General features: G+C 35.7%; 1 protein-coding gene across 3 annotated transcripts in view; it reads right to left on the bottom strand.

Moving 5' to 3' along the window:
• Positions 1–1200: 1200 nt before the first annotated feature.
• The window catches only part of SGO1 (shugoshin 1), a 25038-nt gene continuing 6825 nt past the window's right edge, over positions 1201–19413 (bottom strand). For 2 of the 3 annotated variants that reach the window (XM_087945068.1, XM_087945070.1), the window contains exons 2-10: positions 9025–9086; positions 8406–8549; positions 8124–8320; positions 7874–7978; positions 7020–7087; positions 5560–5711; positions 2411–3247; positions 1818–1992; positions 1201–1671 (exon numbers count right to left, since the gene is read on the bottom strand). In XM_087945068.1, coding sequence (XP_087801194.1) covers positions 1533–1671; positions 1818–1992; positions 2411–3247; positions 5560–5711; positions 7020–7087; positions 7874–7978; positions 8124–8320; positions 8406–8541 — 1809 coding nt within the window. In that variant the 5' untranslated portion in view covers positions 8542–8549; positions 9025–9086 and the 3' untranslated portion in view covers positions 1201–1532. Of the gene's footprint in view, positions 1672–1817; positions 1993–2410; positions 3248–5559; positions 5712–7019; positions 7088–7873; positions 7979–8123; positions 8321–8405; positions 8550–9024; positions 9087–10200; positions 10281–19413 lie in introns of those variants that run through there. The other variant, XM_087945069.1, reaches the window with a different exon arrangement.

Genomic DNA, 19413 nt, shown 5'->3' with positions numbered 1-19413 from the left:
TGAGTAGATTGTTATCCCACTGTTAACTTTTATTTGGATTAATACTAGTTTTTTAAAATTAGGAACTTGAATTTTAGTATTAATTCCATATATATTTGAGCTATTTGTTACATTATACACAAGAAATAAACTTCATTTGATATCATTAGTTATTAGGGAAGCCATACTCATTAACCACTCAGTTCTACAATGTATCTCAACACTGGAGGGGAAAGTAAGATACCCCTAGTATGTTTATGTATGTATGTGTGTACACGCTTATGTACACACAGACACTGTTCATGCTGAAATATTTCACTAGTAAACTGTTGTAGAAAGTAAAAAACGACATTACAAAGGAGGTTTTTTTTGGCACAATGCCTGTAGTAATGTTCTATTCTGATTAGATGAACATTGCTAGAAGGAAATGGTACATAATACACAAAATAGTAATATAGAAATGCCTTAGCGCTTTATATAAACCAGAATGAGCTTTGTATTTAAGGTACAATGATGTAATTTTCATGTATTTTGTAAACTGGGCCAACAGAGTCACCTCTAAAGCTTGATATCCTGTGAAAGTGTTATTTTCAAAGATTCTTATTGTCTTGAAATTAGAGTCTCTTCTATATTGAGGACATTTTGGTTTCTAATTTAAAGATTATTTTCATAGATATTGTGCAATAAAGTTATACACAGTATGTGTTTAAATACTTTAACTGAAATTTTACATTTGTAAAATTATTTATTGTACTGGTATAAAATGGGTTTAAATTATATGTAAAACTTTGATCTTGTGTGCTATTTTGTAATTTGCATATAAAAATACCACATACTCATTGTTTGTAGAGTACTTTCATTTTATGAAATAGAATATATGCTATAACACCTTCAGATAATAAGAGCTGGAACACACTGTGCAGTAGCAAATTCAATGGAATTTCGTTTTCATACAGACATTAATATAAGGTTTCAAGTGAAATCAAAACATATTATGACTTTTACATTCTCCTTAAAAGATATCTACTTAGAAAAACTAGTTAAACCACTGATATAGGCTTACAATCTAGACACAAAAGACAAAAAAAGGCAATTTTAGATACAAATATAAACCTACAAGATAACATATTCAGCTTATTTTTTTACAAACTGTTAGAATAGTTGCAAGAAAACGGAGGCTGAAAACATGCTAGTGATAATTAAACCAAATTACCTTTAATAAAAATTATTCAAAATTTTATTATAAATGCCATTAAGCAAGTAATAATTCAGAAAATACAACACGGTTTAACTTTATTTCTAATGACAGACTCTTAAAATGAACTGCATTTTTTAGCAAATAAATGATGATCTGCATTTCAACCTATTATTTTCTATCATTCATATCTTTCTGAATAGATAAATTCTGGAAGGCAGTGTATGTATGATATAAAATATTATCAAAGTATTCATAACTCTAGATCAGAAACATGCATACGCTCCATCTCCAGAATTTTAGTTCATAAACTTTCAGAATATAAATGAGAATCTAAGTATACTCCATGAAAAGTATCTTAATAGCCAACAAATGCTTCGTTATATCTGGACAGTGACTTTTTATTAAGCGATTTCGATTTGGTGTTCTTTCTCTCTTTAAAAATGGGAGAGTTCAGAAAGCTGGTATCTGTAAATGGGTCTCCTCTTCTGAGTTTCCTATCAAAACAAATCAGAATTTTTTTGGTAAATTGAAACAATTCAAATGATAATAAAAATGTGAAATTAATATAGTTCTTACAGCAGGAAAAATTGTAAGACTATATAATTTACTTTTAAGAGAATCCAGAAACAAAGATACTAACCCACTGAGACTTGGCTCCTTGTAACTCACATAACTTGTACGTCTATGTCTTTGATGAGTAGCATCTTTTGCTGCAGTACTGAAGTCTAGGTGAGAAATTCTTGTTTGGTAAGAAGTTGATGCAACATTGGTAATATCATTGAGATGATGTTTTTGAAGTGCCTCAGATGATTCATCTGTTTAAAGAAAGTACCATCACTTTTCCCCCAATAGTTACCATTATTATTCCTCCACCACCACCACCCCCATTTCAGGCAACACTAATCTGAAGGAAATTCACTCAGCTTTAAAATTTGAATATATTACTCAATATAAACAATATTTAGTTGTTCTTAAATTATGACCACTACAGTTTGTTCATTTAAAACACAAGTTTAATGCTTTGTTGACTACCTTCAAAGTATGGCCAATTTTAAAGCTTATATTGCAATGGGCTTGTGCATATTTATTTTTTAAAAATCTTTTGAAATAATGCACACACTTTAGAATCTGCAACTATGTACTATTTTTGATTCCAGTACTGGAGATTGAGAACCATGTTCTAAAGTAATACATTTATATAATAATACACATAAAAAACAAGAATTTTCTTACCCAAATGAGATTCAAGTGTCTTGGTATTCCTGTTTTTCCCTTTAGGATTTATATCATGTTGCTCAGACAGAGTTTTCTTTGATCGTGACTTTGTGCGTAGTGGGATTACATCTGTTCCAGTATTTAAAGATTCATTGGATTTTGATTTTTTTGAATAAGGCACATAGAGACTATCATCAGGATCTTCTTCTGAAACAGCAGATTCACCACTGCAGATTTCTCCTTCTTCTGTATAATCTTTGTCATCAACATGTTCATTTTGTTTGTTTTGCCGGAAAGGTGTTATATGAACAGACTCTTCACTAATAAAATCATAAGCATCATTGGAATGAATGGGTGTATTTGCTTTTTGTTTAGGTCCTGCATGCTTATTGCAGTTTTTGTCTTTGTTGGATCTTACCTTGGACACATTTTTTGTGGTTACCAACTTTCTCTTCTGACCCTTCCCTTTCTGACTTTTAAAGCCACCAGTATTATTAAAATTACTTTGTTCTGAAAAAGCTATGGCCTTTTCAATTTGTGTATCTGGTCCACTTTTATCAGATTCAATTTGCATATCTGATTCACTTTTATCAATGTTTACACTATGCTTGTCCTCCTGACTAATAGATATTTCTTCAGAATTTTTATTATTCTTTGAACAGGAAAGATCAACATTGATATCTGGAATGCCATCTTGTAATTCAAGAACTTCATGGAGGGAATTAATTTTTAAACGACGATGAGTAGAAACATTTTTAGGTACAGAATAATTAGTTTGCCTGTCTTCAACTGAAATAATTCTGCTCCCAGAGTTTACATGATATGGATGATCTTCACGGGAATAATTCTGGTAACCTAGAATTTAAGGTATGCATCAGTGATCAGCAAAACTATATTTAAAGAGAAATAACTTATTTTCTATAGAAAGTTAAGCAAAAGTATAGATTTATAAATCATATTTTCCATAATAAGTAACAAGTTCTACTATTTTGGAAACAGTAAATATAATTAATAAAATTTATTAGATGCAAATCATAATGAAATTCTATAGTCATTATGAAATTCTTCCAGTCAAATGATGCATGGATTACTTATATTTAAATAATTATCTATTTAATTTTCACCATCTATTTTGCATTAGCAAGACAGTTAATAGAATGTTATAAAAAGTGAACATTATAAATTAAAGGCACCATTTAAAGAGTAGGAAAAGAGATAGTTTTTTAAAAAAAATATTCAGTTACCAAAACACTAGGCCAAAAATAACTGCTAAACAAGTGCATTCCATAACCTGGATGTAGCCCAGGAGGCAATATTTCTCTGCTAGAAAGACAGGTTTCTAATGGGGACTCTTCAAAATAGCCTGCCATCCTGATCTCAATACCCAAACAGATTCATCATGACAGAGCATTTTTGATTATCTTTGGAGTTTTTAAAGCTTTAATAATTAGTAATACTCAAGTGTTGCTTCCCAATAGACTCTAGTAAACTAGTGTACGTATGAAAAGTCCCAGCCAGTCATCCTAGCCATCTTGCACTTTGTGGCCCTGACATCTCAGCTGATTTTTGTTGTCTTTTTGCTTTCACTACTGATGAGATATGCATACTCTAGCTCTTCAGTGAAACGGCTGCTGGTCATATGAGATCATCTTCCCCAAACCTAACAAGGAAACTGCACTTCAGTGGTCTTGGGAAGAAAGCCTTAAGAGCCAGGCTGGGCATGCTTGGTCAGTAACAGAGACAAGATGGCAAAGATCAACTAGTAGCAGAGACTCAAAAGGGCATAGATTGGTACAGATATTCAGTGAGGAAAGATGAAGCAGATGAAGCAACTCTGCAGTCATAAGTGTGGGTGAGCTGCCAAGTACCCAAATTTTGATCACATGACTAGATGGTACAACAGCTGTAACTTCCCGGACTACAGTTAACTCCTTCTATTCAATGCCACCTAACTAAATGGTTGTTGAACAAAATTATTGTAAGTTGAAGATATACTGCAGTAGTTAAGATACCAGGCTAAAAATGGGAGATTGAGTTTTAACCCGGTTTTAGGCACAAATCCATCACTCCCCTTCAACTCTACTTAACAGGGAATGTCAAACCATTTCTGCAAATCTTGTCAAGAAAACTGCAGGGACTAGTCCAGGCAGTCACCACGAGTCAATACTGACCTGAAGGCACCAAAATAAACAAAACGTTAAAAAATACAGGATTCTAGTACATTCAAGTCTGACTTCACAATTTGAACTGCGTAATAGATATTTTAGCAGCATCCAAAACCTGTAAATTATCAATGCTCCAGAAATATGATTTGAAAAATTTTAAACCTACCTTCAATTAATTTTTTTTTAATTGATATAAATAATTGCAAAAAGGAGTTGGAATAATCCATACTGACAAACCAACAAGGCTCTTAAAGAATGTTAAGCATATTTTTTAGATTAATTGAGACTTAATTCCACAAACAACTACTATTTAAATATTTACTGGACACTGCAGAGAACATGAGTTATCAAATTCTTTATTTTGGAAAAATAAAATGATTGTGGGGACACATCTATTATATGAGTTTGTTCTGCTATGTTTAATATTCAGTTTAATATTCAGATAATTATAAGAAAAGTTTAATGTGATAGTGATTTCTGAACTATGTACCAAAACTTTGGAATGTATGAACTCATGGATTAATCAATCACTAGGTGTAGCAAAAACATTTTGTAATTATTCAAAGAGTCCACTAGATTAATTATATGTATTTGCTTTCAACTTTCTTCCGATGAAAAATTGATCAATGTTATTTTGTTTAATGCTGTATTGTTTAATACAGTTTAATACTATATTTAAAAAATCCCGAGCTTGCTGTTAATATATAAACCCTTCATACTGAAAATATAATAGATATATTTCTTACTTAGGACTGACATCATTTTACTCTTCTGGAATCCTAGTAGCTATTTTCAGTAGCAAATATTCAGTAGCTACTGAATATTTTATTCCTCCATTCGCATATAACAATAAACTTCTTTAAATATAAGTTTCAAAAATTACATCCTTTTCAAGCTTTAAGAACAATTTCTAAGTAAACAGGCAAATGATTAATCTGCAATATGCATAAAGCAGTAAAGCTTTCGCCTTGCTTTTATACACTTAATTTTGGGATAGCTCACCTGTATCTATCTGAGACACTGAAGATGTATTGTCAATGACATCACAGAAATTTAAGTCAGAATCTGAATAATAAAGTTTTTCCACTTTATCTTGTATTTCATCTGTATCTTCTTTACTTACTTCTACAGCAAGAATGTGCCTTAGAAGTGCCCTATGAAAGATAGATAGATTTAAATATCTAGGTTAAAACAGTTTGTTATACTGGAAATGTATTAAATTTCTAAAACTTCAACTTTCTAAAACTGCTTCTTAAATTAAATTTGAATGAATATTTCAAATGTAATATCTTTCAGGAACATGTATTTAAAAAGGTGAAATAAAAGCAGTTATTTCTTATCAAATGTAATTTATACTTTCATGCATTTTAATACAAAAGATCTATATAAACTTCAAATATTATATAGTCTTGTAAAATCACATGGTTCAAAATCTCTGATGAATTTTTTGTAACATTTAGAAAATAAGACTAGAATATGCCCAATTCATATTAGTATTAAAATTAATTAGAATTAAAAGAAAAAAAAGACTTCTGATCTTTGAATCATGGGAATACTTTCAAGATTGTACTTATTACATAAACCTCAATAAACCTGTTACTTATTACATTTGTTCTTCAACAAACTTGATTAAGCTGGGTAAAAAATTCATCTGTTAGTAGAGAGCCCCTAAAAAAATCCTGTCCCCCATCTTAAGGATACAACATCTCAATTCTATCTTCTATTGTATTGCACATGATGAAAAATATACTTTTAATACATGCATGATATAAAGTGTCCTATCATTAAGTGTCTTATTATAAATGACTGCAATAATTAAAACTTGCTTTAATATAAATAATTATAATATAATAATTTATTTTGCCCAGAATAATAAACTTAAACTACTAATCTCATTTTATTAATACAAAATCCATATCTTTCCTTATAATATATTAAATAAATTGAAAACAGCCAATCACCTGAAGTTTATTTCGAAATATACTTGCTTTGTAGAATTTATTTTTTACATTTTGTTAGGGCCTGGATATTTCTGATACTGCTTACTCTACTCACCAAGGACAGAGAATGCCTGTTGAAAGTGCTCAACTATTAAGAGTTGTGAAAGGAAAACCCCACCCCCACCCCAAAGCAGGTGTCCTTTGTCCTGATCGTTTTCTCTGGATCAGCTTGTACTTGTTTTCATACATCAAATCTTACCCTTTCTAGAATTGTTCTTACTCTCTTGGAGGTTGTGAACAACTTGGACATTAAAAAAGGTTTTCAGGACTTGAGCGACAGGGTAGTAATATAATTATAATTTTATTATACTTTTATATTATATTATGTTGGTGTTACTATTGAATCCACTGTGTTAACTGGTATCAATTGGTTTTGTACACTGCTTAAATTAGCCTTGATTGAAGCACTTTATGCATTCTTAAAACAGATTTTAAAAGCCAATTGTTTTGAAGGATACTTACAAAGAATTATGCTTCTTTAAACTTCCAGAAGCACATTCCTCATGTTCAGAGTTATACTCAATTGTATTCTACAGAAATTAAAGACATATTGGAAAAACATTATTGGGTATCCATACCAAAGTCAGATACAATATTTAAATATGCATAAACATGAGTTTCCAACAGCCGTTTGTAGATTAATTTACTGTGAAAGGTCAGTAAGAGGAATTCTACCAGTGAAAGGTCAGTAAGAGGACTTAAAAGTATAGTAGGTCATTGTAAAAAAATAGAAACTCCCTGAGTAATTCAAATCTTACAAAACATTAAGACTCATGTTTTTAACATTGAATTAATGTCTACAGATAAGGACACTGAATTTCTGTTTCTGTTCATCATACACCTTCATTAGGAATTTGTTTTTCAACTTGTTAACTAGTTGTGGTATCAAACAATAATATTAAAAATAAACCCTATATTATCAAAATCTCATATTTAGTGCTATCACTTTGTTTTTGTAAAAAGTAGGCGCAAAAAAATAGGAAGAGAACGCTTGGGGGTTTATAGAAGAAAACAGAATCCTACTTGAAGTCCAAAAGGATTTAAGCAATTAAATATAAATATATATCAAGACAATTCGTTATTGCAACTTATCTAATATGGTTCTGCAACATTCTGATGACAGAATAGGCCATTTGGAGTTTTAGCAAAGTAATTCAGTCTTGAATACTTGAAACTTATTTCATGTTTGAGACAATTTTTAGATCCTAATAGGTTAAGAATTTTGAATTACACAAATATTTTTCCAGTAGCCTGAACTAATAGATCAAGCCTATAAATTACAAATACGCATACAAAAAGGAGAATAAAAAACTTACAAAATCAGCAGTAGAGACATCATTTAAGGGATCAAGAATATTTGCTGCACTGAGTAGATCTTGAACAACTTTAGCAATAATCTTCTTCACTACCACGAATCCATTCTAATTGAAAACAAAATAAACAGCTATAAAAGGCATTTCATAGTAAAGTTCAATGAGCTTCTTTAAACATAAAAATAAATTAAAATGATAGCAATTAATAATTTAATATATAAATTATTTTCTGAAACCATATTAAAACAAATACCTCAGCATGTTGTTTTTCTTGCTGTAACTTAAGCTTTTTTTGTAGGTCAAAATTCTGAAACTTCAAGCTCTGATATTCTTTCTTTAAACACAGTATGATACCTTGTGCTTCCCTCATTTTACTCCTTTCTTCTTCTAAAGCCAAAGCTAAAGCACGATTATTTACTTGGAAGTTTTTCAATTGTGCCGCAGAATTATCTAGAAAAGATGGATAATTGTAACTTCAAAAATTCTATTTTTGGAGTGGTGGGGGAGAGAGAAAAGAAAATATTAAAATACTTACCTGCAATTTTACTCTTAATAGGTAAAACTTGGTTTGCTTTACCCAGTCTTGCCCATTTTTTATTTCTCTTTTCTTTCATTCGTTCTTTTATATCTTCCAAACTATCCTTAAATGACTTTTTCAAAGCTTTCGCCATATTTCATTCTAAAAATATAGAAACTGTTGTATTCAGATATACTTAAATTTTTACTACTTTAAAAATAATTTATAATTACTACATTTTAGAGCAATGAAGAGTTTTATACATGAAAAAAAAAACACATTTTAAAATACTTCTGCAAAATCTCTTCATGAAAGCTTCAACAAGACTTAACGTAAAAGTTAAATTTGGAAAAATACAATACAAATGGATATGAACTTACAGACTTAGATATTTTAGTATCTGTATCAGGATCAAGGAGATGATTAAAATAAAACATTTATTACACAATAAAAATATTTGTCCTCTATATAAACAGTTGCTGCTGTTTATATAAATAAAAGCAGTTTAACCAACTGTATTCTGTTCCCCATGGCTTATTTCATTGAAAGATAGTTTTACTTATGAATTATGAATAGTTAATAATGTTCTTTTCCCCTTATAATATTTATACTATTATTGGAATATTTTATTTCTTACCAAATCAGATTCTGAGCTGGATCAAGAAAACAGCCAAATGCATAAAGTTCCTTTTTCTTCACCTAAAGATGATGACAGCAAGCTGTTAAGTGTGAAGCTACAAAGAACCCTTCTTCCAGCACAGGTTATATACCCAATTAGCCCCTCCTTTACAATGCCACCCTTTACCCATTTAACCAATTCTACCCTCTCATCATTCCATATAAGGAACATCTTCCTCCCATGCCAGGGCCTCTAAATTTTCTGAGAATAATCTATCTAATGAGAAGCTATCCTTGAAATGTACACCTTATCTCACTTTCCTGGGTAAGCTACTTTCAAGGCCTACGAACAATGAAAAGTAAGAAGGCTAGCAAATCTTAAGGAAAACAAAATGACAGGATTTCTGAGCTTTAATAAAAGTGCTCAAAATGCAGAAGTATAATATAAACACTAAAATATTATAACAATTCCCTTCTAAATTTTTTCTTAAATTTTAAAGCACACTTAAATTTCAATGACTGCATTTAGCATCAAGCTAAATATATTACAGTTCACTCAGATTGATTTTCATTAGTAAAGATTTAAAAGCAGTAGCAAGTTGATAACAAAGTAAAACCTTGATAACGACCTATAGGAAAAATGCAGCTATCCTATCACAGTAACTGTCTTATCTAGGTCATATCCAAGATCATGTTGTTCTAAATGGTCTCTTAAGATTTCCGTCTCATTTGAGTAACAAAAAAATACAAATAAAGCAAATGTTCCTTTATTGTAGTGTCTAAATCATGAAAAACCTTATATTGGGCACCTCTGAATATGACCATGCAAAACCATGCCTTTTAGCTAAGAAACTATTTGGTTTACTAGGCCACAGGTTCTTGACTCAATCTTCTCTCTGCCACTATTCAGGATCAATTTAGATTGTTAGGAATGTTTTATTATAGTAGCACTTTAAACAGTTCATATATGTGTAGAGCAATGAGGTTTAGTAGTGAGTGTAACACACATACACACACACAGAGTGGGTACCTTATATCACCACATCTTCCCAAATATTTTCTTCTCCTTCAAATGTATAACATGATGGAGGGGTTTCAGACAGATATCAATCAAAACCTAGGTGTGCTTTTTTATGCACTTCTAATATCAGTGAGATCATGGAAACCAACTCTATAATTAAACATCCATACTTACCTTCTGCAATGTATATGTGATATCGCAATAGTATTTTAAAAACAGTATGCTCCTTTCCTATAACTCAAACATGGAGTTTTCTAAAAAAATAAATAAATAACAAGGAGCATTCTAGAATACAGCTTCCTTAAAGTTACACAGACATAAATTGGAAGCTTATCTGAAGTCTCCTTTTACTATTTTAATTATCTTGGGGTCTGTGATATTGATATATAAACTAAAACAAATACAACCCCCAAGATCTAGAATGAAATTATTAATTAAATACCAGCCTAAATGTTTTTGCTATTAGTATCTCCAGTTAAGGTGATGTATGTATCTATGTATGTATGTAAAAGGTAAAGGTTTCCCCTGTCCAATTGTGTCCAACTCTGGAGAGTGGTGCCCATTTCCATTTCTTAACTAAGGTCTCCCTTGGTGCACTAAATGCTGTTACCTTCCCATCAAATGTATTTTAAAGGTATCCTTAACCTTTACAAATGGAACTATTTATCAAATAATAATTATGTTGCCATGCTATATCTCAGATAACACTACAAGAAAATAATTAGGTCATAAAGTCTCATCACTTGTCCCCTCTCATTATATTTAGAGATAAACAAAAATCCACCTAATCCTTTTCTGGCACTCATTTATAGAACTATTGTGGGAATGTAGGTTATCCTTGGACACCCCTATATCTGCCTGCACATGGAAAGAATATTGCTGCCAATTATTTACACCCGAAGTGGACTAATGGACTAGAAGACCCACAAAATGATCAACAGGAGACTTGTAACTCCACTGCACCATGCTCTTTGATGACTGAACAAGAGAAAACTCATTCAGACTCTGACGTTCAACAAGAATCCCAAAGATCTTCTATACCCAAAGTTATTTAAATGTCATATTGACTGGCATGCTCCCTTACTTGAAAGTTTATTTACCCATAGAAATAATCCCTGCCAAATTCCAAATGGTTGGGACCTCTTTATTTTGGTTCCCATTTATAAAAAGAGAAGTTAGGGTGATCCTTCAAATTATAAATTAATTAACCTAATTGACATTGTAGCAAAACTGTATGCCAAGTATTTTTTTATGTAAGATTGAGAAATGGATGATGAAAAAGAGCTTGTTTCCTCAAAAGCAAAACGCTTTTAGGTCAGTTTGCTCCACTAGTGATAACTGCTTCATTTTATGCCATGTAACAGAAAAATAAACAGTTAAAGGGAGCCAGTCATCTATTTACAACTTTTATAGATCTCAGTGCAGCATTTGATTTGACAAACAGGGACCTTCTTTGGAAGAAACTTATGCACCTGATCATATACCCCAGAATGGACTATAAGGCAGCTCACCTAACAGTTACCTGCGTTCTCCAATTCTAATAATAAAGATATACAACAAAATGGTCCCCAAGATCAGGAATTCCTAAGCATTAAGGTGTTGGGCAAGACCCTGGTATCAAGTCCCTTAGGAATGTTTTTAGTGAGGAAGGTTATTGATAAATATAGGGCTTACTTTGTAATCTTTAGGTTGTAACCTTTACCTGAATTGTGTTATTATGACCCCTGAAGATATATACATGATGTTGCTCTTAATGACTGATTTATAATGGGGATGTGTTTCCATGGTTGATTCAAGGAAATGTATATTTTTCAAAATTGTTTAAGAGGGAATCCACTCCAAGCCCAGGTGTGCCCATTTGGAACTTGCTTCCAGGTAATTCTTTAATTTGTAAAATAAAAGTTTTCTTTTCCTTTCCAGGGGCAATTTCCTGTGATGCTAATATCTGCTGAAACTATTTTGCAAAGACAATTATTGTTATAATCAGCGGTAGTTGTTTTTGCTGACAAATGAGCAAATGGAATAAATGTGTACGTTGATATATTTTTGAGGGTTTTTTGGGGGGGAGGGGAAGAAATGATGTAAAATATAAATTAGCTGTTCCCACAATACCTTCTAAAGCAGGATTCACTTAAGAAATTCATGGAGGACATGTAATGGCTTCAGCTCCTCCACTTTATTTAGTTAAAAAGCAGCCTTTGAATTCACCACTACCAGGTATTTGGAAAAGGGAGAAGAATTACTGGTTAATAAAGTCTTCTGGCTTTCCCACTTTAAGACGGATTCTCCTCCTGGGATAAAGAACTTAGCTGGGCCTTTTTAACCTTTCTATATTGGTAAACATTGCCAGCCCAATTGTCATAGTTCTGATAATTTTTTCACATCCCCAAAGAAAATAAAATGTTACATAGAATGCAAGGGGAAAAGGATAATTAAAGAATGATTAAGCTGCTATGTATGGACTGAGCTCTGATGTTAAAGGCTGAGTGTAGAAGAAAGAAAAGTTTAAAAGGAAAAGGCCAGCCAAAAGGGTTTTGAAGGGGGAAGAGAGCAGAAACCCTATTGATGGCAATGGCTGCAAGTGCTGTTGTTGGCCTTGAAGCCAGGAGAGGATGATTACTGCTTTAGGCATAAAAGACGGCTGGATGACTTTGAACAAGTCTCATTCTCGCAGCACAACCCACCTCGCAAGGTTGTTGTTATGAGAAAAAGTGGAGGAAGGAGTTATTAGGTATGTTAGCAGCCTTGTGTTAATTATACTTATTACACTTAATGTTTGTTAAGAGGCCCTAAGTTGCCTCTTGGTGAGATGGGAGGCACACATCAATTAATAAATAATAAATAAATAAAAGGAAGGAAGGAAGGATAAAAAAAATAAAACTAATAAATAAAAAGAAGGGGAAAAGGGGGATACGTGCAAAACAATTCCTGTTTTCCTCCGGGCCAAAATGGAAATATAAGAGAAACATATTTTTTTTAGTAGTTCTAAATGTGAAAATATTACTTGTTAGACGAAATGCTAATTAAACTTGTTTCTTTTAGCAATGGATTATGTGATATTTCCTCCACCCTAAGAAACAGGTTGAAAGAATTAACTCTTTGTCCCCCAGAAATTGGAACTTTCATATTTTGCCTTTGAATATTTATACATTTTCAGCACGCGTAGACTTTTGTACATTAAGAACCTTGTGAAAGGAACAAGGATTTTTCATACAACTGGAACTAAAATCCAATATATCCTAAACAGATTTATTTTGTTAGGAGTTCTTTTCCTCCCCTAAACATCAGTATGTAAAAATGCTATTTCTGGGAAAATCAAAGAACAGATAAAGCAGGAATGTGGACAGTTCTTATGTGTTTAGGAGAGGCTGTCTAAAAGCAGCTGTGTTGATTCGATACACTGAACACCTCTTTCCCTCTGAAGCACATTTTGATGTCCAAGTGCAAGAGGCAAGTTATCCTGCATAACATTTAAAAAAAAATACTGAATTAATCCTGATAGATCCATTCATTAGTATAAATGTTAAAATTAAGCCAGTTGCCTGGCGAGACACAGCAAGGACACTCTGGATCAGATAATAGCCCAGGATGGGTTTTTTAATCTTTTCAAGGCAATTTGCTTGCCCACAACTTGGACAAAGAGCAAAGTGGGGGGAGCTGGAACCTTATATTTTATTCTAGGATATGCAATCCAACAGCCAGACAGCACAAGATCTTTTTTACCTTTTAGATATTAAATGGTTTGTCAGGAGTTTATTGAATTTTATTTATCCATGTACATGGCACAAGATTAAAAATAAATAGAGAAAAAGGGCGTTGGTACTTACCTGACACGCCCGTTCTCTTTGAGCTGTGAAGAGCATCCAGTAGTGGGAGGTGCTTCAGTCTCTGCATGTGTAGGCTGGGCTTAATTTGTGGAACGCTCCTCCTCCTCCACGGGACTCCCCAGTTTTGGCGGACGAGAGAAATAACGCCCTCATCCTCAATGCCCTAACAATTCGTTGGCCGAAACAGGACCCCACCAGATGGAAAAAAGGGTGGGGCTGGATGCTCTTCACAGCTCAAAGAAGAACGGGCGTGTCAGGTAAGTACCAACGCCCTTTCTCCCATGAGCTGTTCAGAGCATCCAGTAGTGGGACATACCAAAGCTTGGCCTGTCCTACGGGAGGGACTCCGTTTGGCCTGGAATCTCCTCCTGGTCCCTGTGGACCCGTTGCAGAACTCTTCTGCCAAAGGAAACCTCAGCAGATGCAAACACATCAATTTTATAATGTCTAATGAATGGCAATGGGGAAGCCCAAGTTGCGGCTCGACAAATTTGAGTTATTGGTGCCTGTGTGGCCCACGCTGCCAATGTTGCGGCGCTCCTCGTTGAATGAGCTGTTATGCCCCTGGGCACCTGCAGGGATTGAGTCTGATACATTTTCGCTATTGCAGCCCATAGCCAACGGCCTATCGTAGAAGGTGAGACTTTGCATCCCTGAGTGTTGGGCTGAAAGGACACGAATAAGGGCTCCGTTTTTCTGAAAGCCGCTGTACGATTGATATATATTTGCAATGCTCGCCTCACATCAAGCCTATGCCATTGCAGTTCCATCCCTTGTGATGGTCTGGGGCAAAAATTAGAAAGTATCAGCTCTTGTGCCCTATGAAAGGCCGAGTTAATTTTGGGTATAAATGTAGGATCAGGGCGAAGGACCACCCGGTCAGCATGGAAAACACAAAGATCTTGTCTGATAGACAAGGCTGCAATCTCCGAAATACGACGAGCAGAAGTGATCGCTACAAGGAAAACTACTTTATACGTCCAGAAATTGTAGACTTGACGATTTCAAAGGTTCGAAAGGGCCCTTAGTGAGTGCGACAAGAACCTTGTTAAGGTCCCAGGTGGGATAACAGTGCACCGCTGGAGGGCGTAAATTTGTGGCTCCTCGAAGGAAAGACCGTATACGTGGATGATGAGAAAGAGAAAATAGACCTTCACAAGTAAGAACTGACGCCAAGGCTGCCACCTGTCTTTTCAACGTATTGGGTGATAACCCCTTGTCAAGTCCCTCTTGCAAAAACTCTAGAATTTGAGCCACAGAAGGAGAGGTAGGATCAATTCGAGACTTGGTACACCATTTGCAGAAACTGGACCATGTGGCATTGTAAATGCGAGTTGTTGAGGGGCGTCTGGCAGCTAGAATAGTGGCGATAACTCTGTTGGAAAACTTTTCGCTCTTCAGACCACTCCGCTCAACCTCCAGACGGTCAGGTGCAACCATTGAGGGTCCGGATGTTGAAGGGGCCCCTGAGTTAACGAAACCCTGGCTGGTGGAATTCTCCAACGAGCTGATACGGAGAGACTGCGGAGGTCTGCAAACCATGGTCATCTGGGCCAGTAAGGAGCTACTAGAAGTAGTTCCGCCCTCTCGTTTAGCAATTTCTGGATGACCTTGGGAATCAGTAGAAGTGGGGGGAATGCATACAGGAGCCCCGGGGGCCAATGACAGTGGAGCGAGTTGAAATTCTCCGCTCCTTGCGAGGGGTACCTGGAAAAAAATCTCGGAAGCTGAGTGTTGAGGGGGGAAGCGAACAAGTCCACCACTGGCTGTCCAAATGTCCTGACCGCTTCTTGAAAAAGGGAGGGATGGAGGCGCCACTCCGATTGATCAATGGTGGCTCTGCTCAGCCAGTCTGCCTGTGTATTCGACAGGCCCGAAATGTGCTCTGCTCTGATGGAAAGTAGGTTGGTCTCCGCCCAACGACACAAACGCTCCGCTTCCCACATGAGATGTTTTGACTGTGTGCCCCCCTGTTTGTTTATGTGAGCTTTGGCTGTTATGTTGTCGGTCAGTATTAGTATGTGTTGATCATGTACCTGGGGAAGGAAGCTGCGGAGAGCCAGGTGTACTGCTCGAAGCTCCAGCCAGTTTATGCTGCACGACTGTTCTATGGTGGACTAACGGCCTTGGGTTGTAAGCGATTGAATGTGAGCTCCCCATCCAAACAGACTGGCATTGATGGTGATGGTAAGTCTTTGTGGCTCCTTGAAGAGGCAGCCTCTGTTGATGACTGGTGTGGTCCACCAGAGGAGAGATATGAGGACCTTTGGTGGTACCTTGACCTTGTGTTTGGAGTTGCTTCAGCCGGAGTGCTGGTACGGGAGCAGGAACCACTGGAGGGATCTAGTGTGGAGGCGGGCCCAAGGGATGATAGAAATACATGAGATCACCTTGCCTAACAATTTTGATAGTTCAGCTAAGGACACACTCTTAAGACCCCTGATCTCCTTAACTAATTGCTGAATGCTATTTAGTCTATCTGGTGACAGGTAAACCTTGCCTTCCACCGTATCTATGACAGCCCCCAGATGGGTTAACTGAGTCGATTGTGTTAATTGACTCTTTTTCCAATTTATTAAGAAGCCATGCTTTTGTAGGGATTGTAATGTGTTCTGAGTGTCTTTGCTTGATGGGCGGAAGATGACAAAATCAAGATGTCATCAAGATAACACTGGAGTCGTACGGGGATGTCCCGGAGATGAGCAGCTTATTCTTCTATTAGTTTGTCCAATATATGTGGTGGGGCAGGCGTTGCAAGGGATTTCGTATACTCCTTGGTTTTCTAACTCAATTTTGTCTTTAGGGTTTCTTAGGATGGTGGATATTTTTCTGTTTGTGCAGGATGCTGTTTTAATGTTGTGTTTTTGGAGGATCTTGCTGATTTTGTCTGTAGTGCCTTTTATATATGGGAGGAGGGCTTTGCCGTTCTCTTGTTCTCTGTCTTGGATTTTGGTTGGGGTTTCTTTTTGGATTAGGTGGGTAATCTTCTTTCTTTGGAATCCATTGGCTGTTAGTACGTTGGTGAGAGTGTTAATCTCCACACCACAAGCCAGTCAAACACCTGGGCACAAACAGATCCCCCGATACCTCCAGCTCAAACACACCCCAACCAGGCACCCAGATTAAACCCAGCTTCCTAACTAATGATAGCCGTCCATTTACCCGAAGCCAAGCTGCACTAAATGCCTCCAATAAAGTAACACAATGCTGCCAGCCAATCAAGATACAAAAAGAGCCAAAAAACAGACAGAAGATATTAGAGACACCAATCAAGCAGAACACAGCAAACTCCGAGACCAATAAACACAGACCAAGACTCCCAACCAATCAGGATGAAGAAAAAACCATTCTGGCACAGCAATAGGCTGCCCCAAATTTAAATCTGAAACCACTGTAAAAGTCTGACTCACAGACGAACACTATACAGAAGCCTGATGATGGCAGATGAAATTCTGCTGAAACGTTGCTACAACTTTAAAAGAACTACAATGACGTGGGGAAAATACTCCGAACCAAGCCGTGAACACCATACATACATACATACATACATACATACATACATACATACATACATATATAAATATAAATATATATATATATAAATATAAATATAAATATATATAAATATATATATATTTGTTTTCTGAGGTTCTCATGGTATTTGTATGTGGATCTTTGGTTATTGGGTTTCTCCCGCGCAAGATTGGAAGTATCTAGGACAGCGTTTCGATGAAGTCTCATTCATCATCTTCAGGCTTCTGTCTTCAGCTCTGTGCTTCTCATCACTCTGAGAAGCACAGAGCTGAAGACAGAAGCCTGAAGATGATGAATGAGACTTCATCGAAACGCTGCCCAGATACTTCAATCTTACGCGGAGAGAAAACTAATAACCAAAGATCCACACACACACACACACACACACACACACACACACACACACACACACATATATATATATATATATATATATATATATATATATATATATATATATATATATATATATATATATATATGATAATAAGTATAAGAATGTTAATTAAGTGACACAATATTATGTAAGGTAAAGCCAAAACAGCCAAATTGCGAACACCTAAAGGCCCAGATTGATAAGTGTAGGGGCCTTCAACAGCTTCCCTGCACAGGCGGACACAGGCCTGGGTGCTCGCTGTTGTGCCGCTGAGATAATGGGGCTGTGAGGATTAAGCCAACAATTTAAAACGTAAGAAATAGCCTCGAATGTAACCAAACCAAGACGAGGGTATAATAGTTCCCAGAATATTGAAGGGAATCTGCTGCTCCAAGCAGAACTACCTCACACAGCTCAAGAATGAATAACTGGCGCGTGGCCACGAGGTTTTGACAGCACAAAATGGCCTCCAGCCGTTAAGCTTTTGGAGCGCTCCTCAAGCGGCAACTTCTCGCCTTGTAAGCGAATAGCTGCCGGTGGCTCTTTCTATTAAGTTAAGCGGCGGGAAAAGGTGGAGTTATCAAGAATTTGAATTCTCCACTTCAGATGGTGTTCGGAGAGGGGGAAGAACGATACGACTTGGTTTGGAGTGAAAAGCTCACGCCGTTGACAGACTAAACGAGAGAAACGCTGCGGCAATCGAAATGGCAGGGATAGGGATATCAGCTGTGGGGAGGGGGCGCGGAGCAGTGCCGAAGCTTCCCGCCATTTTGGGGCGCGAATCAGCACTTCCCCAAATCAGACCTGTCTGGCTGCGAGATCAATTTGGGATAGAAGGCTAGAGACAAGCTGATTAACTGTCAAACCTGCTGGCAACGAAAGAATTTTTCCTGTTTCGGTCAAGGAAGAATCACAAGCACTGCCTATCTCTCACAAAGCTGAGCAAAAACTGGGGAACGCTGAGGACTCCCGTGGAGGAGGAGCGTTCCACAAATTAAGCCCAGCCTACACATGCAGAGACTGAAGCACCTCCCACTACTGGATGCTCTGAACAGCTCATGGGAGAAAAATGGGGACAATGTTTTATATAACAGCCAAGGATTGATAGTCTAATTGAATTTTTCCCAACAACTTTTCATTGTAAAATCAGTTTAAGCACTGAATAAACTCCTTGTGCCAATGCACATATTTTTTTCCTTTCCTAGCTTTATAAATTTTAATTTTAGAAATAGTATTTTTTTGTTAAATTGTACAATGTTACTTTTATTTAAATAGGAAAAATGAGGTCAGGGCTAGCATGACCTCTACTTTTGTTAAATGGAAAACTTATACATAACAGAAAAGTTATATATAAAAGTTATAATCATTAAATATTAAACAAATAGTAATTTGAGGATCATTATATTTTTGAGACAGGCACTTGATAGACTAAACAATCACATTAGAACTTTGCCCTCTTTTTGTAAATAGTATTAATGCCCACTGAAGCCCCTGCTTTGGTTTTAATAATTAATGCCTACTCGGGGCACTTGAAAGGCAGTTGGGCTAGATCTCCGTACCTCTGCATGATGCCCAAATTGCTTCCAGGTCTGGTTTGGCGGTAATGGGAATGCTGGTGTTTGATATGAAATAGATCCACATTTCATACTG

This window comes from Notechis scutatus, chromosome Z, assembly GCF_049901735.1.
Source record: "Notechis scutatus isolate UNSWTSFEM ecotype Mainland chromosome Z, rNotScu1.2, whole genome shotgun sequence".
Classification (NCBI taxonomy): Eukaryota; Metazoa; Chordata; class Lepidosauria; order Squamata; family Elapidae; genus Notechis; species Notechis scutatus.
This window is presented reverse-complemented; position numbering and strand designations above follow the sequence as displayed.